Here is a 24,805-nt window from a genome sequence, read left to right on the forward strand (position 1 = left end):
TCTCCCCTCTGGGGAGAAGGGACGACTTGTCGAGATTTGGTACAGCTCCTAAAAGGAAAAGTGCTCTCTCCGCAAAAAAACAGGATATACTTCTCTGCGAACAATCTAAGTAAATGTTGTTAGAATGGGACACGCTTTAAAGTTTCAGGGTTCATACTCTAATAAGGATACTAATCCTCCTTGAGTTCTCTATTATGTTGGACAATCTTCTAAGTAAAGCACCTGCATGCCTCATTTCTTTAGTCCACAAATGTGAAGCAGTTGGGGTGAGTGTCTAGGGGGTTGTTCTACACAACAGAACATTGATTCCCTCCTTGGGATTGGTCTCTGTCAGCAGCGTTGGGATGGGTTAAATAAATGTTCCGGTGGCAGTCCTATCTTGGGAATACCGGATCTTTTCACCAAAACACATTCTCATGTTTGTAGCGACACAGATGCTTCTTTGCTTTACTTCGTCTCAGGGATATAGTGTCCAAACAGTTCTTCAGCATTGGATCTTTCATGGATTCACATGCTGTGAATATATGAAAGATACCAACGCTGGAGAAATGGAGTTACAGGTAAGAAACTACTCCCTTCTTTGCTTTACTCCTAGCCTCTTGGATATAACGTCCAGCTCTTCTTGGCTCTCCTACCATTGTCTCAGGGTTCTAGCACCCAGCTCACTTCATGACCTCACCTACCCACAGTTACCACCCCCCCCCCCCCACCCTCTATTCGTTTTGTGGGGTGCAGGTCTGGCTCAGCTTTGATCACCCTCAAGCCATAGGTGTTCCTTCTGAGCCAGTAGAAATACCTTCAACCTGCAAATATTTATTCTCCCTTGCTTCTGGCATTTGTCAGGCTATTTTATACTTACCCAGTCTCATAGGATCTCCCTCCTGGGCCGTGTCCACACCACGCTTTTAGACTTCTCTCCTGCTCTCTTCATTTTCCTCTACCTCTCCCCTCTTTGCCCGGACTCTCCTCCCAGGGTCTGAGCTATAGCCACAGGCATGCCTTTTCAGCTTTCTCTCCATCAATAGGCCAGAGAGGACGAGAAAGCTGAAAGCCTAGTGATTAGCTTTAATTCTCCTGATAATATCTTCACCATACAACCATCCTTCTCCTGATATTACAGCCTCTTCTGTTTGCCTATGTTTCTCTGCCTCCTCGGCTGGCAACTACTCACTTACTGCCATCCTACTCATCAGTTGTTCCTCTTTCCTCCTCATGTGCTACCACCTCCGCTTCTCCACTACTGCCTTCCCATTGACCCTCTCATTTCTTACAACCCTTGTCTCCTGTTTACTTTAACCTTTGATGTCCCACCACCTCCTGCTCTCCACTGCTTGCACCTCTCTCATCCACTGTTCCCTTCACCGCTCTTGAGTCTGTGAATTACCTTATTTAGGAGCACCTATTCTTAAGGATTCACCGACTATGTATGCCATTCTCGTTTGTGTTCTGACTTATCATACGTGGCAGAGCTTGGTTTGTTCACTGAATTGTTAAAGCCCATGAAGCGATCAGGAAATCAGCAAGTTGCCATAATAAGGGTTTGCCTTTGAGAGTGTGAATGGCATAATCATATGAGATGGGTAGGTGAGAAGACAGATGTGAGGAATAATATTGTGTCCTGACAAGAGCAGTTAGGCTGGGATTCAAGGTGATGGAAGTATGGGTATGTGAATAAGATGAACCAAGCAGTCTGCCCGTGAAATAGGATGGTCATGTAATAGCGCCATTTCCAATTACCATAATACTGTGAGAACTGCATTGGTTGCTATTGTACAATTGTGTAGAAACATTGTGTAGAAACATTTAAGGTGTGTGCTAGAAGGAGTCTAGGGATCTTTTGTTGCACTCGGATACTTGGACGGATTTTTCCATGCATTGCAATGAAGTAAAGCTGATTGTATACCTGTTTCAACCTTAATGATATTATATGATAAGTTTATTTATATCACGCCCATACACAAGTGTTTCAGGGAGCAACGAGGCAAGGGAGGGGTACAAGGGAGGATAAAATCAATAAAAACAAAACGATCTTACTAGCCCCAGTGACATTGAGAACGCGCAAATGCAGGGGAGAGGAAGGGGAGGAATGTAAAAGTGCAGGAAGCTGGTGTTAAAAATAATACATTACAACAAAAAAGTGCGTTCAGAAGTGCCTATATAAGCGCAGACACGAGTGTCAGATAAGTGCCGGTAAGAGCACTGTAGGCTTGCAGTTGCAGATACAGACACAAGTGCAATGGTTGCCAAGAGGCAGTGCAGGTAAGCATACGTATGGCCAGGGATCTGGGCCTGGATATAGAGGGTAAACCAGGTGCCCAAGGGCAGGGAAGGACGGCTCAGCAGGGGAGGGCAAGAGAGAAGGCAGAAGCAAAGAGGAAGGTCTTCAGGTGCTTCCGGAACCAAAGGTGCTTCTCCTAGAGTTTTAGAGAGGCTTGGAGGCTATTCCAGAGGGAGCCCCCAGCCGAAGAGACCTACCACCAACTCGTTGCTTGGAGAAGCGAATGACCCCGAGGAAGTTGGAGGTAGAGGAGCAAAGGGCTCGAGTCGGAAGGTGTTTCCGGAGGGAGAGGTGAAGGTACTGCAGATCAAGGCCACAGAAGGTTTTGTGGACAATGCAAAGGATCTTAATTTAATCTTTGCATCCATTGGGAGCCAATGGAGACATTTCAGGGCAAGAAAGATACGATCTCTGGGCTTAAGGCCAAGGACCAGTCTCGCAGTCCTGTTTTGGATGAGTTGCAGCGGGTGGAGAGTGGAGGCAGGCAGATTTAGAAAGAGGCTGTTGCAGTAGTCGAGTCTGGAGAGAACCAGTGCTATAGAGACAGTGAGCTTCTGGGGGAAGGAGAGGAAAGGAAGAATACCCCTGAGCAGGTGCAGTTGATAGTTTGATTTCTTAGAGCCATCGGAGATGTGTGGCGAGAAGGAGAGCGTGGAATCAAAGATGACCCAGAGGTTCTTAGGCTCATAGGTGGGAGCAGGAAGGTGGCCAAGGGAGGCCGGCCAGAGAGCAGCTGGAAAGGAAGGTGTAGGAGTGCCAATGCGAAGGATCTGTCTTTCTAGCATTAAGGCAGAGGCGATTAGCAGCACACCACTCTTGGATTGCAGACAGACAAGTCAGAGATGAGGGAGGGAGAGGAGGTGGTTGAGGGGAGCCTGAAAACGAGCTGAGTGTCATCCGCGTAGCACTGAAAGTTGGAGTAGAGAGCTGGTATGCAGTGGGCAAGGTGTGCCAGTTATTGGTTGAAGAGCCAGGGAGAGAGGTTAGACCCCTGGGGAACACTGCAGGTGGAGAGAGAGATAGAGGAAAGGAAGGAACCGAGTTGGACCCGGGTGGGTGGGTCAGAGAGGAAAGAGGTCAGCCAGTCCAGGGCCTGATTGGTGATATCGAGGTTATCACGAAGGTGGCTGAGCAGGATTGCATGGTTGACGGTGTCAAAGGCAGAATTGAGATGGAGTAGGATGAGGACAGAGGTGAGATTAGAATCAAGGTTGGAGAGCAGATATTCATGGATGTTCAAGAGAGCAGTTTCCATGCCAGCCAGCATAGCCAGTGTGGAGGGTAAGTTGGCAGATGGCCAGCTTTTTCAGGAGTTTGCCCAGGAAAGGGGTGATGGAGATCGGGCGGTAGTTAGCCAGAAGGGAAAGGTCGGCTGAGGGTTTCTTGAGAAGAGGGTGCACAAGAGTGTTTCAGAGGGGAAGGGAAGGCTCCAGTGGTGAAGGAATGGTTGCAGAAATTGGCCAGGGCAGGAACAAGGGTGTCAATAAGGTCCTTGATGGTTTTTGAAGAGCACGGAAGAAACATTTTTTTTTTTAAATCAAATTTTATTGGTATTTCGATGGATACACCGAATAGTAGTTATGCCTTGCTCATTAATTCCAACAATAAAGAGCCCCCCCCTTCTCCCCACAGCCATGGATCTTTCCATCTTAACTCCACCAAACGTTGGACACCTATTTAATGTCTCTTCTCCAAATCAGGGTACTCCTCCTGGGTACGGTAGAACACTGGGTGCGTGAGCCCCCCCCGATCCCCGACTTAGACAACAAGCACGTCAGACATATTTTTCAATACAAAAACTTTCTTTGTTCAGTCCATTTTACAGCTCTCTCCCAGCCTTACTAGGCCAACCAACCATATTTCTCAATGAACGGGAGCCACATTCCCTAATGTTAGATCTGAAATCATCTAAGAGGTGGGTTAGGTATTCCATATCATATATCACATGGATTCTGGAGGTCCACTCCTTCTCCCTTGGCATTTGTGGACTTTTCAACCGTTGGGCCAGACAACAACTTGCTGCCACCAACATAACATGAAACATGTGGCCCTGTTCCACCTCAGACTCCCCATCCATATTAACACCATTGAGGATGAGCCACGGGGAGAGGTCCCTCTGGATCCCATCCACCCCCTTTATTCATGACAGGACCTCTCTCCAGTATACCTGCACTCTAGGGCAGTTCCACCACTTATACGTTGCTAGATCCGGGGCTCCCACTCCCCCCTCCTCCTTTGGCCCAGTTAATATTTCGTAGGAGATCCTATGTTTCTTCCCGCCCAAAGAAACCACAACATAGTTTGCTTCACCTCCATTAAGAAAGACCTGCACACTGAAACCGGTAGCATCTGGAATAGTAATAAGAACTTGGGGAGAACCACCATCTTTACAGAGTTAAGATGCGCCATCCACAATAACCCCAGCCCTGGCCACCTCTCCATGTCTGGCTTTCACTGCCGACCAGAGGGGAGAACATTACTGGCGAAAAGATCCCTCGGACATCGTGTCACCTGGATCCCCAAGTAGTGAAACATTTCTCTCTGTACCTTTAAAAGGAAGCCCCATCACAAATTCCCTTTCTCTATCTGACAGGTCCCCTGCCATGAATAGCACAGATTTCCCCAGGTTGACCTTGAAGCCTGACAGCTTCCCATAAAGTTCCAAACTACGCAACGCATGGGCGACCGATTGGGATGGCTTGGAAATATAGAGTTGTGCATCGTCTACGAATAGGCTAATCTTGTAATGTACCCCACCCACCATGACCCACTAATCTCCCCGTTGTCCCGGATTGACTCCGCCCATGGTTCCATCCCTAGTGCATAAATGAGTGGGGGTAGGGGACATCCCTGTCGCTTACCCCTCCCTAGCGGAAAGGGCCCCGATTCGTTCCCATTGACCACAACTTAAGCCGTTGGCTTTGAGTACAGGGCTGATAGCCAACCCATCCATCTTGGGCCCATTCCCAGTGACGAAAAAACCTCCCCCTTGAAGGCACAGCTCATCCGGTCGATCGCCTTCTCAGCGTCTAGGGAAAGCAAGAGCTCTCCCTCCTCCCGGACTGCCCGCGCGCACAGCACATGGAGAGTTTTCCACATACTGTCCGCTCCCTGCCTGTTTAACACAAACCCCACCTGATCCGGGTGAATCAATCGAGGAAGACATGTCTCCAAATGCACCACTAGAATCCTATCAAAAACCTTTGCATCCACATTTAGTAGGGAGATGGGCCTGTATGAGGCGCATTCTGTCGGTTCTTTCCCCGATGTTGGTATGGCTGCAATCAGGGCCTGTAGAAACATCAGTGGTATTGTATCCTGCCCCACTATTCGATTAAAAAGATTTGCCAATGTTTTCGCCATCAAAGTTTGGTATTGCTTATAAAAATCGGCTGTCTCCTTCCGGGGACTTCCCTGTCTTCAGCCTTTCAATAGCTTCCGGAACCTCTTGCCCTGTTATCTCCCCCTCGAAAGAATCTCTCTCTGTCCCTGTAAGGTTAGGGAGGTTTTGCCCGGTCAGGTATTGCCGTATGTCCTCCTCCTTCTGCCTAGCATATAGAAACTAGCAAAGCGTTCCGTTATATCTGCCCCACCTTTCCTCATTCGGCCCCCTGTGTCTCAGATACCTTCTACCCTCCTATCCACCCTGCAACCTCTCCTATTTGCGAGGAGGGTCCCCACTGTGTCGCCCCTCTCATAAAACCTTTGTGGGGTGTACCTCATTTTCTTGACAACCTCACCAATTAGGACTGAGTGAAGTGCTTGTCTCTTATCTCTCATTTACCCCAGAAGGGCGTCCCTATTTGTACCACTCTGATTCAGCTGTACCCGCATATCTCTCAGTTCCTCTCGGAGCTTACCTTTGATCAATGCCCTTTCGTGTTTCCTATGAGAACCCTCCGCAAAGAGCAAACCCCGAAAAGTGGCCATGGCTGCCTCCCACACTGTCGCCATGCCCGTCTCCCCGTTATCATTAATTTCAAAATAGGCCTGTATCTCCTTCCTCAAAAACTCCCTGAACACTTGGTCTCTCAAGAGACTGTTATTACACTGCCACCTACAACTCTGCAAGGCCTTAGTTAGCAGCCAATCCACTACTACAAGTTCATGCTCTGGTCATGTAATGGCCTCCACCCTTGGCACTCCAACCTCCCCAGACGTCAGCAGGAGATCAATTCTTGTGTACGATTGATGCAGTGGCGAGAAGAAAGTGTAGCCCCCCGGCCCCTGCAATGATCTATGCCACACATTCACTCAGAAGTGGTCCTGCAAAAGGTCTCTCAGGGCTAGGTTGTCCCTCGTCAGCCCTCCCATCCCTGACCCTTTCGCTGACAACCAGTCCAGCTTGGGGTCCAATATCAAATTGAAATCCCCACCCAACATTATGGCTCCCTCTACCCACTCATCCACCTGTCCCACATTGGGTGCATAAAGGGTGGCAAGTGTGATCCGTATTTCCTCACATGTGCCTTTTATTCCCAGGAATCTTCCCCCAAAACTCCTCCTGGTCTCATACTCTGTCAGATGAAACGACTTGCCTAGGAGTATACCAACCCCTTCCTTTTTAGAAGATTTATGGGAAGCCCAAAAATTCCTTCCTATCTCTTTGCCTTTTATCGGTGTTGTAACGCTCACCTGATTCCCGTAGAGGCGCCGGTCTTGACTGAGCGTATACCGTATCTTCAAAGGTGATGTGTAACACACGGCTGGCTCTTTGGGCTGGACCTCTGTGCACTGTATGTTTGACTCGAAGGGTAAGATGTCTGCAGATAGAAAATATGGGATTAATGAACTGGGTTATTGAATGTCTCTCTCTTCTTCCCTTTCTCTTCTCCTGTAGAACCCCGAAGGTTAGCGCTCTCACCTTAGGTAAGTGAACGCTGTGCTCTCCATCTGCCTCGGGGCAGGATGCTGTAACCAGTTTCTTCACTGGATAAGGGGAGCAGGCCTCTTGACTTCAGAGGACTGCTGTCCGTCGTTTACTGCACGAACGGTAAGTTTCGAGTAATTCTAATGTCTTTAAAGTCTTTAGTAATGATGTCTCTTGTTTTGCAGGGTTCCGGCGATGGTGGATGACGGGCTGAAGTGAGTTGAAGATGGAGCCCGTGTGATGAATAGAAGCGCCTGGAAGCACGTAAGTAAGCGCTTGTTGCCTGCTTCACAATGCGCTCTGTCTTTTTATTTTGCAGGTACAAGTTCGGAGCGGCTGCAGGGTGCCGGAATACCCACTGGGTTAGATGTGGAAAGGAGTAATGGCACGTGAGTATTAAAGTTCCCCAATGTCTATAAACGCACCTTGTTTTGTCTTCGAAGAGTTGGTAAGCTTTTGTCTTTCAGATGCCGGAATGCAGTGTGAAGACCTCCGGAGCGCACGAAGAGTAGGTAAGCCTTTGTCTTTCAGAATGCAGCGCGAGGCGTTGGTGACAGCCGATGGCCCAGGTAAGTGAAGAGCTGTCACTGAAGACCGTAATGCTAACCTGTTCTTTCTTGTCTTTATAGGTGTTGCTGAAGACTGGATTCAGGATGGTAAGCCTTTTTCCTTAGGCCCAGGATCAGATGCAGAAGACACGATGAGCGTTCTGCTGCAGAGGATGCAGAATAATGCAAAGCAAGATTCATCCATCGGGTGTGGTTTAAATAGCCTCCTGTAGTGCTTAGGTGTCTCCTTCCACAGCCACGCCTAGGTAAGAAAAGAGTTCCTGCTTTCCAGAAGAGTTCCAGTGTTCTGAACCTAGGGAGTGGCTCCTGCCCCACCCAACAGGAAAAGTAGTTCCAAACAGAAGAGGATCAGAGGCTCAACTGGCAGGCAAGTAAGCAGCATGGTCTGCTGCAGGTAAGTCCACCCAAGCATTATGAGCCCGGCGCTTCCAGCGCTGGGACTGGGCATATTTATGAGCCTGGTGCCACTGGCGCCAGGACTGGGTCCAAAAGGTCCCAATTGGGACTGGTTGGCACTCGGAACCTGGGTTATGAATCTGCTTCCAAGGGAGTTGGGAAAACCCTGACCTTTTGGAAGCAGAGATCATGACAGGTGTCTCCGCCCCCGGTCGATAATGCGTGTCTTGTAGGAAGAGGACTACTAATTTCTGTTTGTGGAACATGTTACTAGTCAGGGATCTCTTGTTTTGAGAATTTAGACCCTTAACATTCAGTGTACCAACTGCCCCTTCAGCCATTTCCCCTCTTCACCCAACTCCCTTTACTCCTCCCGTATCCAACTAGGCTCCAGGCTCTTCCAATGTGCTAATCCCATCGCATATACCCATCCACCACCTTCCCCGCCCTCCTGCCCCCTCCCTCCTACTGTAAGTCGAGGCATCCAACCCCATGCCCTCACCTTGCTGAGCATGGTTGTCGAACCAACAGGCACTCGCCCCCAGCCTTGGATCCCCTGTATAGTGGTCATTTCACCTTCCCATACCCCAGCAACTTTGGGGGGATTTTAGCCCCCTGGCTCCGAACTAAACTCCAAACCAAACCTCCCAACTCCCGGATGACCCCCCCCGCCACCCACCACCACCAACCATGCAGCACCCTCAGGAACAGTTTCCCATTACATCATCTCAAATCACAATCAGGCTGCTCAACATATCGCCCCACCGGGAGCCTTAAAAGGAGTACACCAAAGCTGAACACAGTCAAACAGATCCCCCGTCCTGGACAGGGTGGTACATAAAAGATGTAAGTGCTCAATATGAGTGTACACGTGTCTCCTTCAGGTATCGGCGCTCCGGGAAGAATGGGTATTCAGCTTTTGATATTTCTGACCTCCTTTCGCCCTCCTCTTTCCACACATCGATTCTGTGGCCTGGGACCTCTGATTGGGATCCACTCCCTGGTTGTCCTTCTCAGAGGACGAGCCCTCCTGTCTGCCAACCAAGTCCTCCGTGACCCTTTGTATGTCTTCTTCTGCCACTAAGTGATGCCTTTCCCCCTCCACCTCAAATATCAGTAACAAGGGGTAACCCAAGCGGTACCTCACCCTCTTCTCCTGTAGCCATCTAGTGAGGCCCCACATTTCTTCCGTCTCAACAAGGTGTGGGCCGAGAGTTCCTGGAAGATGGTCGACCTCGAGTCACCATAGTTGACTTCTCGCAAACGTTTTGCCTTCCCAAGGATCTTCACCTTATCGCCATAATAGTGCATGCGTGCTAGGACCGATCTCGGTCCTCGAGCTCCACCCCCAGCACGGTGAACTCTGTCTATTGTGGCCTTTTCACCGTCTCCCGAGCCTAGCACCATCCTTATTTTGTCCTGTACCTTGTTCCCCAGGGCTACCGGGGTCTCCCCTTCCTCCTCCACGAGTAAGAAGATCCTAAGATTATTCCTTCTCTCGCGGTTTTCAATATCATCTAGCTTGAGACGTAGCTCCTTCTCACGGTGGTCCATTTCCATAAAGCTGGCCTCCATCTGCGTTTTCAAGAGCCCCGTAGATGTTTGATTCACCTCAACTCCGTCCATTGGTCACTTTGGCCTATAGGTCTGCCAATTTCGCCCCCATCTCTGTCCTCATAACCCTAATCTCCTCCAGCATTGTGTGTATATCCAATCTTATGGAGCTCAGCTCCGCCAGGGGCACAGGGGCACCTCCAGTCGCCATTGCCGGTATGAAACTGGAACTTTGCCAGGGTCTCCCTCCAGGTCATGGGGTTTCCAGTTTCCCTTCGCCTACATCCTCCAGTGGTCTAGACTCCGGTTCTTCCAGAATACAGACACCTCTTTTTCAGTCCCTGGTCCCCCTCTTGTTCAGAGCCGTCCCTGGACGCTCCCCTCTCCCGCGGCAGGAGCCCCAATTCCTCCTAGTAGGGTGCGGGCAACAATGTCTCCAAAAGTAAAGCATGGCACATATACACTACGAGTGGATCCTCTGACCGAAGGTTTCCCCTCCTTATGTACTTGCCGGCTAGTCTGGTGTTGCCTGGCCGGTGCTTGGTGCTAGCCAGATGTGCTGCCAGGGGGACGCCCCCACCCACCTTAACGACGAGGGACCAAGGAGGAGAGCTCCCACCTCTTTCCCCTGTAACAAGACCCTCTTCCTTGAGTTGTCCCCTTGGATTATGGGGGTTATGGAGTGCCCACACGTGGGATGGGCCACTCCTCTGCTTCCAAGGGCCACTGTCTCCCTTCTGGGCGTTAATGTCAACAGGTGGTAGATTTTAGAGTTACTGATTGAGAGATCTGCCTTTCCACACGGTGGTGGAGGACACCGGGCTGTCCCTCTCCAGGTGCCTGAGCCCCCACATGCCGCAGTTGTTCACTATGCTCTCCCCCAGGAGTGTATTGCTTCCTGGGAATGCCGGGAAGGGAGGCACCGGGGAGTAGCAACATTCCCAGTCTTTCATCAACACGCCGCCATATGCAGCGCCACAATATTTTGTAGCCGGGGCCGCACCCATATCAGACCTTCACCCAGCGGCTATCCCGCAAGTGTTGGAGGCCGCCACAGGCACCCTCCGGTGAGCCGGGCACCCCTCCTGCCCCTCACCTGCCACCGATTATATCTCAAATGATCGCGGTGAGCCGCATTCGCTGCAGCCTTCACTTGTGAGGCGTGCTACCGCATCGGCCTCGCAAGCGGGCTGCTGCTCCCTTAGGGGGAAGAGGGGGAGGAAGTCTCTACTCTCCTCTGCCACACTCCTGGGCAAAGTGGGGGCCGCCGCGCCCCGATCTCCACAGCAGCAAGGACGTCTTTCTGCACAGACGTCTCAGCCCAGCTTGCCATGGCTCCCAGAGCCGAGCTGGACGTGGGTCACTTCACCACAAGTCTTGGGCCGCAGGGGGCCGACATGCACCGGAGTGCTGATCACTGAGTCCTGGGCAGCTCCCAGCCCACTTCTTTCACCCCCCTTGGGGGGCCGCACTGTCCGCCGTCTGGAGTACTATTGTTTTAGACTGGGAAGGACCGCTGATCGCCATAACACTGCAGTAATGCCAAGGCTAGGAACAAGCTTCTCATTCAGGCAGCCATGTTGCTTGCGCCCCCTGGTGGCCTCCCTGGAAGAAACTGTTTTGACAAGACTTTCACAGATCGGACTTGTCTAGAAATCTCATCAGGGGAGAACAGAGGAAAGGAAGAAAGAGGGGGTAGCGGCGGCTGTGTTGGGGGGCAGAGGTAGCGGAGCGAGCAGTAGGAAGAGGAGGCGAAGAAGAGAGAGTGGACAGATGTCCTAATCTAATCCTAAATCGGAGTCTTGGTTGATTTTACCTACATAACTCTCCAGCCTGCTCCAAACATGTGCTTCCTGCCCCTCAGCCCACTTTGCCTGATTGATGCCGGGTCCTTTATAGTGTGTTATCTGCTCCCCCTGGATGGGGTTTTCAGTTGGGGCCTGAACCTTTTGGCTTTTAATTGGGTGAGGGCTGGGATTTGCTGTCTTTTTTAAATGCACCACAGTCTGCTTTGGGCTCAAGAAGCTGGGTTGATCCAGTAATCGGCCTGTGTACCATCTTGGTTCTTAATCCTTTTTCCCTCACCCTTACGTATGCTGCCTATGCTATACGTTTCTTTTTTAGGTTTCCAGTGTTGTGACTTAAAGCAGTATATACACTGGGTAAGCCTTTAGATTTCATTGGTTTGCTGGAAATGCAAGGAAATGGTAACATTGTATTCCCAAACTGAGAATCACTTGCTGGGGAACACTGCCTATTAAACTTGTCTTCCTGCTCTGAACTCTCAGCGTTTGAAAAGTATTGAACTGGCAATATTGTGTGGACTTAATTCACTTTGGGTCCTGCAAACCCACTGCTCTAGTGGGCTAGTTGGGAGGAGAAATTATGACCGTGTGATGGTGTGACACTGTGATTGTTCCCGACCATGTTACAGGGACCTATGTAATGGCGACTTTGGAATATTTCCCATTCTGCCCCAAGGCCAACATCCATTGGCTCATGTGGCACCTGTTCCTGGACATCATCACCTTGCCCATCCCTAGAATCAGGGAGGGAATTTAATCGCAATACATAAAGAGATATTGGAAAAATCAGAACCAATCCCGATGAGAGGTTCATTACCTTTCTCTACATCGGCAGTTTCTACCCCCAAATGCATTCTTTCATGAGTCTCCGGGTATTTCAATGTTCTGTTTTTTTACGAGCCTCCTAAAGTCAGATTTTAACACTTTGCATTTTGATTTTGAATTATTACTATTTTTACACAGATGGCCGTCTTCAGCATGGGCCTATGAAGTTAGATGCCTCTTAACCTTTCATCATTGCAGATATGTTAATGTCCACGTGATTTACAATGGTTCCTTGCCAATGCAGTGATGAGGATGGAGTTTGGTGTGTGGCAGTTGTTTTCCTGGCAATATGACTTGGGGCATGTCTTACTGGGTTTGTCATTGCACAACCCACTGATCCTACCATACTTTGCTAGTCATGTGCCACATGCAAAACCTGTACACTAATAGTTCAAAAGAAACCTTGACCTATGTGATGGCTACACAGTAATGGCTCTCAGATCCATGCCTGTCCAGTAAAAAGCCTCCCTTGTCAAGTTCAGAACTAGGCATGAATATGTACTGCAAATAGTGAGAACATGAATTGTGTGACTGCAGGGACATGACATTTCACCCTGTTTCTAGCTCATCAGATTGAACAGCGTGTAACTTGTTCTTAGAATATTTAGATTGGGGGTTTGCCAATAAAGATGTGCTCATTCTGAAATGTTCCTTTTTGCAGGTACCGCAAAGGTGAAGAGCGCTAACATTCAAGTAGGAGACCTAATTCTTATTGAAAAGGTTAGTACCACACCTGTTGATTTTTATGTTATTTTCAAAGTTAGCTTGATAAGCATAGTGCTTTTCAGATATGTCATGCTATGCCCTCAGCAAATCATGGAGGTCTTGTTGAGAGGTGGGGTGGGTAAAAGGTTTTGCATTTATGTGAAAAGGTACATCAGAATACATTGCATCTCGGAATTGCTACTGCATCATGGCCAACGTGAAATGATAAACTATTATTGGTGGCGTGGGCAGGGTTAGTCTGTCCTCCTTTCCATAATGTGCTCACTGGCCTGAACGCATTGATACAAGTTGTTGGCTATATTGTAATTCATTTTAATTCTGCATTAGGTGTTCATCACCAATATAATGCTCCCCTCACCTCTAATATACAACCCACCCCACAATTCTGGGCAATAAGCAGGCAGTGTTCTCAAAACTCAAATGTATTTAAATAGGTAATTAAAGGTTAAATCAAGACCATGGTGGTCTCTAGCTTTATGCAGTGGAGGCCACCACAATGCTGAACAATCACTGGCCGCTTGAAATTCAGCACGTAAATCCATCTCAACTTTGCGCCCCCTACAGCACAGCGTAAAACCACATGATAGCATCATTGATGACATTGCTTATTACAACAAACATGAGATCACGGATGCCGTCGCTAATGGCATCATACACACATCATTGATGAGACCAATAATGACGGCATAAATGACATTACTGTTTTATATAAGTTGGAATATTTGGGTTGCCCACTTTTGATACATATTTTAATTTATTGAACTTAACAATAACAACAACATGACATGGAACAATACAGTCATACACAAGTATCATACATGTATCGACTCCCCTGATGCGGCCTCTGGGCTCTTCCGCAAACTTTGCGACACTTTCCCTCTCCATTCTCCCCTCTGGGCCAACACACTCAGCCGGACATACCTTGCATGCTCTCATCTCTACAGACATCCCCATCTCCAACCCCCCTCATTACTCCTCTCTCCTGGTCTAATCATTCTCTCTTGCCCTCGCACCTGGACCTGATAGGTCCCCCGGCTAAGGCCCCGTCCGCACTGCCAACCTCCTTCTCCATCATTTGACATATGAAGCGAGTGTCAGTTGCCGCTTTTGCTGCCAGCTTCATTCCCCCCTGTATTCCTACTCCTGCCACTGACTCGCAATCTGACACAACCCTTACTAACCTTCAACTCTCCATCTCCAACACACACTCTGGATATTCTTTCCCCTGCCATGAGGATCCGCATGAAACCTGCCTCCAAGTGCAACTCCTGGTATGGCTCTGACCTGACCACTCTGAAATGCAAATGCAGAGCGGTTGAGCGGAAGTGGCAGGCTTCAAGCACATCCTCTGACAGAGACTTTGCAGTCTGCTCCAAAGGCAATAAAGACTCTCCATCTTTTCGAAGAAGAGGGCCTATATCCAAGCCTTCATCTCTGTGGCCACTAACAACATGACTGAACTTTTCAAAATCTTGAAGGAACTCGCCAACCCTACTGCTGTCTCCACTTCTCCTCTGCCTTCCCTTGCACTCTGTGCTTCTCTGGCCTCTCATTTCATTTCTAAAACTCAGGCCATCTTGTCCTCACTCACCTCTACCCCTCACCCTTCTCCCTCACCTGCTCTCAGGCCTCCCCTGCCCCCCTCGTCCCTCCCTTCCTACCCGCCTCTTTTTCTCCCATAACATCTGATGAGGTTTCTAGACAGGTCTGCTCTATGAAAGTCTCATCCAAACAGGTGCTCCCCTGCTCCTCCAGAACTATCAAGGACAATATTGTCTGCCTTGCTCCATCATTGGCCGATTTCTGGCATCACTCCTCTGCCACTGGATCCTTCCCCTAACTCCTCAAGCAGTCCCTTGTGCATCCTCTCCTCAAAAAGCCTTCTGCCGACCCTTCCTGTCCAGCAAACTCCTGCCCTACCTCCATTTCCCCCTTCCTGGGCAAACTCTTGGAGAAGCTAACCGTCTCCCAGCTTATCCGCCACACTGAATCTGTTGGTTGTCTCCATGACCACCGGTCTGGCTTCAGAGCTGCCAGAGGCATGGAATCTGCTCTCCTGAACACCTGTGAAGACCTGCTCTCTAATCTTCCAGCTCTCCCTCCATTCTCATCCTTCTTGGCCTTTCCTCTGTCTTTGATGCGGTCAATGAGGCCACCCTGATAAATCAGCTCAGTGATACCCTTGGCATCACGTTCCTGACTCTGGACTGGTTGACCTCCTTGCTTTCGGAAAGAACTTCCCAGACTCCACTGGGCCCCTTTCTCTCCACCATCTCACTCTCCACCTGCGGATTCCCTCAGCGCTCTATCCTCTCACCTTGGCTTTTCAGCATCTACCTGGCCCCTCTAGCCCTTTTGATTTCCACCTTCTCTCCTAACTTCCAGTGTTATGCAGATGACATGCAGCTCTCCTTCAAGCTCCTCTCCTCTGCTTCCTCCTCTTCCTCTCTCATTCCTGACTGCCTTTCTGCTATTCAGTCATGGTGCAATGCTAATGATCGCCACCTTAATGCTAGTAAAACTGAGATCCTTCTCATTGGGACCCCTGGTCCCTCTTTCCCTCCAACACTCTGGAGAGGACTAATGGTGTCATCTTCAACTCCTGTCTCTCCTTCTCTTCTCACATCAGACCTTGCCAAGAAGACCTGCTTTCAGCTGCACCTCCTCAAAGGCATTCTCCCTTTCTTCAACTTCCACCAGAAACTCAATGTCTTCAGAGCTCTGTCTTCTCCAGGCTGGACTACTGCAACAGCCTCTCCCTTCATCTTCCTAATTCCGCCCTTCACCCCTTTTAACTAATCCAGAATATGACTGTGAGACTTATCCGGGGCCTCGGGTCCAGTGACTGCATCTCTTCAGCTCTCAAATCTCTCCTCTGACTCCCAGCTGCTGCGGGGATCAAGTTCAAGACCCTCTGCTTCATCCACAAGGCTTTCTGGGGCCTGGGACCCCTTTGCATCCAAATCTCTCTCCCTAAATAACTCCCTGCTAGCGCCCTTTGGTTATCTAGCTCTGTGCAGATCAGACTTTTTCCAAGCAGAGAGTGGCGGTTAGGTCTCTCTCCTCCGCTGGTGCCTCCCTATGGGATTGCCTCCCTGCCACTCTCAGACTTGAGCCGGATCGCCTCAAGTTCTAGATGCTTCTCAAGACCTTCCTTTTTATCTTCCTCTTTCCCTCTCCCCTGCTGATGTCTCTGTCTGCTTCTTGACTGTGTCAATACCACAAGGGGAGGGAGTATCGACACTCTCTCCCGAACCACAGAAGCCGAATGGGATTGACCCTCCCACCATGACTGATGTTTGGAATCACAGGGGACCACGTGGCAACCAATGCGGTGGGGGGGGGAGAGGGATTAGGGAGAGGTTGGGGATAGGAAGGGGTAGTTTAGGGAAACCGGAATGAGGGTGAGGGAAATTGAATTGAATTGGATAGGTAAGGGCGTGTGTAGAAAAGGAACATACATACATTAAATTACTTACAATGTCTATCTTCAACCTGACCTAACCTGACCCCTGTCTGTAATCCTGAACCCTACCGAGATCGAGACACTACCAGACATTACTCACTCTACTTATCTCCAGTATCCCTACTTGATATGCAACAAACAAGCAGAATGAAACGCGGGGGTGCGAAGTGAACAACATAAAAGCTTAGCAAGCAGCATGAAACAAACAAGGGGTTCTCTGCATATCAATACTCGTGACTCATGGCCGAAACAGGCAAAGCGTTGCGTGCGTAGACACATACATACATATGTAACAGCATGTTAACAACCCAACTGATAGTACAGTCTTTTTCCCCCTCAGTGTGCAAGTGTTGAACTTCACACACGACCAAAATGATGCAGTACTCTTGCTCTCCTTGTGAACTTTAGCCATGGCATCCTCACAATGATTCCTTAGTTGTACGGAGGATGGCAAATATAGAACGGCCAATGTAACCGCTTGTTTCAGTTCTCAAGCAACCAGATCAAACAGTTATTTCCTAAATGTGTTTTTAGAGAAAACCGACATTTGGCCTGATTCATAGATGCCTTTTGTAATGGCGCAATCCCATTGAAAAATCTCTGTGAATCGGCCCCATAGTGTCAGCAAGGAACAAATAGTTAAACAACAGGTGAAGCGACCATGAACAGGGCAGGGAGAGTTTTATTTAGCTTTTGGTCCGGGAGCCCTGCAGGACTGCCTGGACGTGAAGAGAAGTAGCAGAGTGATGGCATGGCAGGTCTCCCAAGTCACCGCCGCGTGGCCTGAGTCGCTGCTCCCTGCTCCGTGTCTCTCGCCACTGCATCACCAGTGCTCCCGCTATCTTCTGCAAACGTTGCGTCCGCCCGTGCCGACTCTCAATAATCTGCACATGGCACGTGCGGGCGGTGGCTGATAACTTCCTAATTATGCCCAGCTGTACAAGCGCGTGTATGCTGGGCTCCAGTCCTGCTGGGTAATGTTGTTCCCAACACTCAATGCTGCCACCTCAGGTCCTGCAGCACCTGACCCGTCTTTCCCTGATCCCACCACCTTTCCTGACAGACTGGCTGCCTGCTTCCTTCAGAGTCTTACAGGTCAACAAGCCCCCCAATCCAGTCTACTCCTGCACTTGATCTTGTCTGCTCCCCCGAGCCTCCTCACATGCACTTGCCCTTTCGGGCCCCTCCCCCTGCACTAACCTGGTTCGGTCTGTACCCTTGTCCCTTACCTCACACTTAGCTCGTGGAGCTTCCTTCCCCTGCACTATCTGCTTTCCCCTGGTTCTGTCCACCTGGTCTCCCCTGGCATTCGCTTTTCTCACGGGCCCTCAGCCCTGACCAGCACTCCCATCAACTGCACTTCTCTGTACTGCATTTGCCCAATCCGACTATCACAAGGCCTAGCAGGATCGTTTTTGTTTTTGTCCTCCCTGTTCCTCTACCTTCTTGTCTTGTTGCGCCTTGAAAAACATTGTGTATAGGCGCAATTTAAATACACAATAAGTAAACATGATTATGTGTGGAACGTTCATTTGTACTACTTATGAACTTCTAAAATGTAAAATAAAAAAAGTAACATAATACAAATGGTTTGAAAGTTATATATTAGTAAGCAATTACAATACTTCATTTCAGGGAAAGTACCCGATCCAGTGAAATCTATTTCAGGTATTTCAAGGATAATATAATCAGTTGATGTAGTAGTAAAAAAAAAAAGAATAGATAGACGTTGAATCATGTTTAATAGTAAGTGTTATAAACATAGTCAATGTTCACACTTACATTTTTAATTCTCCTTACTATAATAACATTACATGAACACATTTGTTTCTAGATGGCAAAGTTTATAAAAATAAATCTCATATAAAAGAAAATGTGCTAGTTTAGAATCCACGCATTCGAAGTTTGACTAATATACCAAACAATCTGTTACTTATACCACATAATTTAATTTATAAAAAAAAATGTTTAGAAAGTGGGTATTTAATTATACCAATAGCAATTGTATTGCTAATATTCTTAGTAATTCTTTTGAAAAGAAATTATGAATTTGTATTAAACTATAACAGATTTTCTTACAAAGTACATATATGCGTACATACTATTCTTTGTAATAATGCCTGTATGTAGTTAAAATTGTATATCGTTTGTTATAAGTAATGAAATAAGTGCAGACTCAAATGTACTGTGTAAGTATGAAATGTGTTCATATATGGGATGCAACAAAGGAGAGTTGTCATATTTCAAAATCTAATGAATCACACCAGTGATATCATGTGTGATGTCCTCTGTGATGTCATCTTTACGGTCATATGCTACGCAACAAGGGGCGCAAAGTTAAGGTGGACTTGCTTCAAATGCGAGTTTTGTTGAGTTAAATCTGATCACCTTAACTCTTTCTCTTAACTAAAGTTTTTTCAAAGAATTTCAAGGGTTTGTTATACCGTAGTTTCTTTTGGGCCCACTAGCCATGGCCTTAGCCTTGGCCACTGTACTTGTTGCACCAATAAGATTCCTTGGGGCCCACTAGCCATGGCCACTGTACATGTTGCACCAATACGTTTCTTTGGGGCTTACTAGCCATGGCCACTGTGCATGTTGCACTAATAGGTTTCTTTGGGGCCCACTAGCCACAGCCTTCACCCATGGCCACTTTACATATAGCATCAATAGGTTCATTTCCCTATTTTGTTTGTGTGCTGCATTTTCTTTTCTGAGCGTGTCTCCCGTTGTAGCCGCAGGAATCTTGTGAGATTCCCCCGCTAATCCAAAAACGTTCAAACTGTAACTGGCTAGCCAGACTACCGCCAACTCTCCAATTTCACATGTTATTCTCTTCCCCCTCCCCACCTCTAGCTGTGCAGTTGCATCCTTTTTCCTCCTCCAAATTGCGTTTTGAGCACTTTTCATTTTCTTATTACCCCTGTATTACACGGTAATAGGCCTATCTGCTGCAAAGCACCATAGGCGATATAGTTGGTGTTTCTGGAAGCAGGGGCACCCCCTTCTCATCAAATATTTTTTAAACTACTGGATGTATTGACCCCAAAGCGGTCCTGGAAATTAAGTCGAAGCTTTGTACACAAGTTGTTTCTAATTTGTTCGAAATCAGTCTACCAGTTTTTGCACTTCGTCTTAACTAAATGTGGACTTTTTCACATAGGGAAAATGAATGGGAGTAGGCCAAATTTTCAGTCTGTGGGAGGCCCGTGACATTTTGTTTGGAAAATGTCATCCAAATCTGTCATGCAAGTCAAAAGTTATTGGCAGTTGAATTTTTGGATTTTCTGTGACTCAAAGCTATGACCTTAAAACTGGGGTGGCGACTGACGCCCTACAATATGTTAGAATGTGAATAACATTAGACATTCTAGTTACACTTCTACGGTCAATATATAAAATTCCTTGACTTCCCAAAAACATATCCACACTACATATAAAATCACATTTGCAAATGAATCAAAGAACACCCCAATAACACCAACTATTTATAGAACCAGAGAATTGTTGCAGGGCTCTCATTTCCTACTTCTCATATAAATGTGGTGCTGTGGGCAACTACATGTGTCTGCAGTTAATACTATTCTTGTTTAGACGTCTGCATGTTTTTGGATTAGCGAAGTAATGTTTTAAAATGTATTGAACAAATATAAACCCCCCTACGCTTTCACTTCACAAATGAGGTTCCCTTGTGCCGTTTCAGAATAAGGGGTTGCCTTGGGTTTACACTTTCACTATTTTTCTGGGACTAGAAATTCCTCCTCTAAGCTACATTTAATACACAAATATTGTTTGATTTGGCTTCCACTGGCATTAAGGTATCAATTATTCACTGCCAGGCTGTGGAACGTCATGATTGATTCATAGCCTGAATCATCAACTATGCCTGTAGAAACGCCTGGGCTCCTTTTAAATAGACTTCGTTTTATAGAAACAAAGCATCACTTGGATTGCACAGAAGTGCTATTAGTTTTACACTGCACAGCACACTGTAAAATGCAATTGGTTTTGTTTAAATGAAATCTCACTTTGTGCTTAGTTTAATTGAAGAACACAGTGCATTTTGCAATGCTTCTGTGTCTAATGGGAACTAGCGTCACTTTTTTCTCCCAGTCTACCCACTCGAGGGAATTCGTATGGAAAGAACTAAAAGGCTACTTGAATTGGCACTGGGTTTTATATATTCACTTCAAGTGGTGCTTCAAATTTTTGAAAACAACCTGGAACATTTCAGTTTGGAATCCCTCAATCAGCAAGGCCCTCCTGCAGATTTGCACAGGTTCCCATAGGGAATGGACTTGTTTGTTTAGAATAGGAATCGTCCTTTCTGCAGCCTCTATGGATTTAGGGCTCTCCAGTTGGCGTCTCTCATCAATCAATCCATCCATCCATAACAATCATCCCCTTCCTATCTATCTGCAGCCTATTTTATAATCAAAATATTCTCCACCTGGGTATTATGATGCTTCATAACTTCATAGAATTTTTCCCTAATCAGGCACCCCTACAGGATTCACCCATCAGTCTTCTTTGGATGGTTATGATTTCTAAGCTTGTGTTGAGAAAAAGTTTTGGGGCCAATACCGCTATATGTTTTTGTCAGCAAATGTGTTTTGTCTTGTAACTCTCACGAGCAATATGCTAAATCAGTGAGGCCAAGATAAATGTGATCTATGCTCCGAGATGCAGGCGCAGACATGTGATTTGGTCATATGGCATATTCGGATATAATTCTAATTAATATTAATCATTGTATCATTATTATTAAAAATCATAGACTAGTCTAATTTGGTGTCAGATAGGAGAGGAGCTGAATCTTCCAAACAAAATAATATTTCCTTTTCGTATTTGATGTTAATGGTAAAACATGGTTGTTCATTTAATTTGACATGGGCATGTGCCTAACTGAAAAGTTGCGTTTGTCCACTTTGGGGCATCAGTGTAACAGCACAACTAAACCAGCCTTCATAAGTGGTTTCTGACAATGATGGATAGAACCTTTCAAAAGGCTTTGATGAGGTTTAATGCACATACATCTGACAATATGGCGGGGTCTGCTAAAGGACAGGTCGAATGTTTCAAACTAATACATGGATGCTTCTTTGAATTTCATGTCAAGCCAGCCCTAAAACCTGATAATCAGATAATAATTTCGCCACCCCCACTGCAAGGCATTTCCTTAGTACACTTTTTATAGTTTGTTTTTCATAGTTGTTCAAGATCACTTCTCAAAGGTAGGAGGGAGTTTGCTCAGAGTTGAAATGTAAGTTACTGGAGTCAGTGCTGTGGGCCTGTTTAATACAACAGTGCCATTTAAGCCTAATGCAGAACACAATACTTTAAAGCAAATATTTCAGAGACTCACATATGCATTTTGTATTCCTTGTCTGGTATTTGAAAGCTTAGCAGCTTCCTATCAAATCAAAAAATAAATCATCCTCATCCTCTCACTTTTGAGTTTATTTCTTGGGACACCAGGTGTGTTCTCGAGTTAGCTGAATCATATTCCTTAAACATTTGAGCATCTTTGCACTTTTAGAGATAGGGTCACCTATTCAACTGGTGCTTTTTATATCTCCCGCTCTTTGGTAAAAGTCCAGTCTTGGGGTATAAAGTACTCCAAGATCTTTAGGATGATTCTAGATTGTGGCACTTTTTCTGTTTGTCGAGTTCTATCTCTCAGATGCCCAGGTGATTACCTGCTTGCATCCCGCAGGCACACCCTTATTATGGTAGCGAGTAAGAGGCGGAAATCATGAACTCTCACTTTAACTTGAAACAGTCTCCATGTCTTGTGTTGGGTTCAGTTGAATCATGCGTGGGACACTTGAAGAAACAGTCCAACTTTTCAGCACCTCTCACTGTATTCCCAGGCAGTTTTACTTTACCTTCATTTCTCCTCTGAAATTCACCCCTTGCCCTGGACCAAAGAGATCAGTCGTTTCCTCCTCACTCGGTCTGGTCCGGTATACTCAACCCATGACACCATCATTTCCTTTTTCGTGTTGGCTCTCGCCTCCTTTTCCTTCATTGGGGCATGCAGTTGACCCCCATTTTCCAGTCCTCCTCCTTCCATCTGGTAGGCTGAAAGGAATACTTTGTTACAGAACTATAGAGTGGGGTAGAAAGACTTAATAATGGGGTTTTATATTTCACATTCTCCCTTATTTCTCCATCTCCTAATTTTTCCAATAAATTCTATATACTTCTGTTTATTTTTAAATATTACCCAAAACATGCATTATTTCATCCAAACATTTCTACCATTTTACACTTTTTCCTTTTTTAGAAATCATCTCAATAGGAGAAAGAACTGATTCCTTAATCTGAGAGCATTCTGTGAATGGCGGGTTTTCAGCTGGGTCACATGGACACAACATTCCTGTATTGTCCCTTTTGGAATTTTGATCCTATAGTCAGTAATTGATGACTGGGAAGGCATTTTCACTCCTTAGCTTGAAAATATAGAGGTAAATGCTTGTTATTTTTTTTGCATGTCTTCAGATCGTACTAGGTCTTTGCACTAACCGGAAATGTCTCCAGGTATCCCTGAGCATGCACATAAGCATGTTGGAGCTGCCTTTGCATGTTTTCCACATAATTATGAGTGGTAGAGGCTTTAATCAATGTCTGTTCCTGTGTTCGGTAAAAACATGTTGAGGCAAGACCATTTTTCTGCCAGTAGTGAGTTCAAAAAGGGACATCTTAGTAGCAAAAGCAGGGTAGAACTCAAAGCCATCAGAACTAATGGTAATCACAAGTCCCAACTGGGTCCAGAATCCAGCACACGCATCTGTGGGATTCCTACAAGACTTCCCTTGTATTTTCTCATTTGTGATGAGGAAAGTTACTAGTCAGTCAGACTTTCATTATTGAGAAACATTTCTCTTTTGAATTCTTGTATTTTTACAGTGCACTCAACACCTTACAGTGCAGTGTAATGGGCATACTTTTGTATCTCCCTAGCTTTTAATATTTGGTATTTTTGGTTACCTTTATAACTGTCTAAAGACAAGCTACCGTTTTTACTTTATTTTTTCTTATGCACATTCGCCTTTACTGTGCATGGCTACTAAACTTGGCTTGTGCCCTAAAATGGTCTTATAAGATGTTTGCTTGTTCTGTGGCCATATTGTAGTTGGGCCTTCTCCCTGCCTTCTCAGGTCAGGAAATCGCATACAAGGACATGCTCTTGCCCAGGAAAGCTGCTGCTTTCATGGGCTTATGAGTCTTCGTGTGTGCCATTGGAAGGGGCCTGGGGACTGTTTAGTCCCAGTCCACATCCTTGGTGCCAGAAAGTCTTCTGCTGGAGTGGATGTGAAACCAGTAGTTGCCCCTGATTGGCAAACTACTGGCAGTTTGAATGGTGCAGATCCATTTCGATGGTGGCCTTGGACTTGCAACCAGCTCCAGTTTTGGATAACAGGACTCCTCCTGCAGCCATTCTTCAGCTCTACATTGGAGCAAAGAATCCTTCGAAGAAGAGCAGCCCATTGAAAACCTATAGACGACTTCTGCAGTGGAACAGCATCCTCACCATTGATTGGTTCTGTGAAGACGTGCTCCTCTGCCTGATCTTAGAAGACCCTCACCGGTGCTTCGACCCTTGGACAAGTGGGACCAACTAGTATCAACGTCCTCTTGAGCTTCCATGCCCAAATAGCCTTCAGAAGTGTCCCTGGACTGTCCGGTGGACTGACGAGCTTCCTTGTGGGCTATCTCCCCAGAATTGCCATCATTCTGCATTCAAGCCTGGAACTTTGGTGGTTGCCAGTTTCTGTCATAAATTGCCTTTGCACATAATTTCAGCTTCCTAGCATCAAGGGAACCTGTCATGAAGCTGCTTCTTTTACCATGGCTTGAAGGATGCCTGCCGTTACCTGATAACAGAGATAGTAGCTGGGACTCCCCTTCTTCCATGCGTGAATTGTACTGAAGAGGTCTCCATCGCTAACGTCTGGATTTCTTAATCAACTTGGCTTGCATTTGTACCTGTGCAGAAGAAGCATTCAAACCTGAAACCACTGGACGCCTCTCACCCGAACAAAGGACAGAAGACCGTACTCCCAGCGACTTCCAGACGCTCCATCGTGACTCCTGGAAAAATATGAGTTCAGGGCGGAGGGGGGTAAGAAAGCATACATGTGCTTGTCCCCCCCTGTCCTCCATAGGATAACATTAGGTGCAAATCCCTTTTGTCTCCTAGCTCTCCCTCTTACTTAAATTTGGTCATCTAACCTGGACCAAGTATCCTTCCCCTGGGTTAGCCTTGTGTCTTGAAAAGAGAGGAGAACTTGTCTAACTTCTGACATATTG

The 24,805-nt window shown here is 46.9% G+C and overlaps 1 protein-coding gene across 1 annotated transcript in view; it reads left to right on the forward strand.

The window, feature by feature from the left end:
- The window catches only part of ATP9A (ATPase phospholipid transporting 9A (putative)), a 1,385,006-nt gene that overhangs the window by 399,109 nt on the left and 961,092 nt on the right, over positions 1 to 24,805 (forward strand). The window contains exon 5 of the mRNA XM_069651153.1: positions 12,959 to 13,017. Coding sequence (XP_069507254.1) covers positions 12,959 to 13,017 — 59 coding nt within the window. The remainder of the gene's footprint in view (positions 1 to 12,958; positions 13,018 to 24,805) is intronic.

The sequence above is a fragment of the Ambystoma mexicanum genome, chromosome 3p (assembly GCF_040938575.1).
Source record: "Ambystoma mexicanum isolate Mex_15411 chromosome 3p, UKY_AmexF1_1, whole genome shotgun sequence".
In the NCBI taxonomy this organism is placed as follows: Eukaryota; Metazoa; Chordata; class Amphibia; order Caudata; family Ambystomatidae; genus Ambystoma; species Ambystoma mexicanum.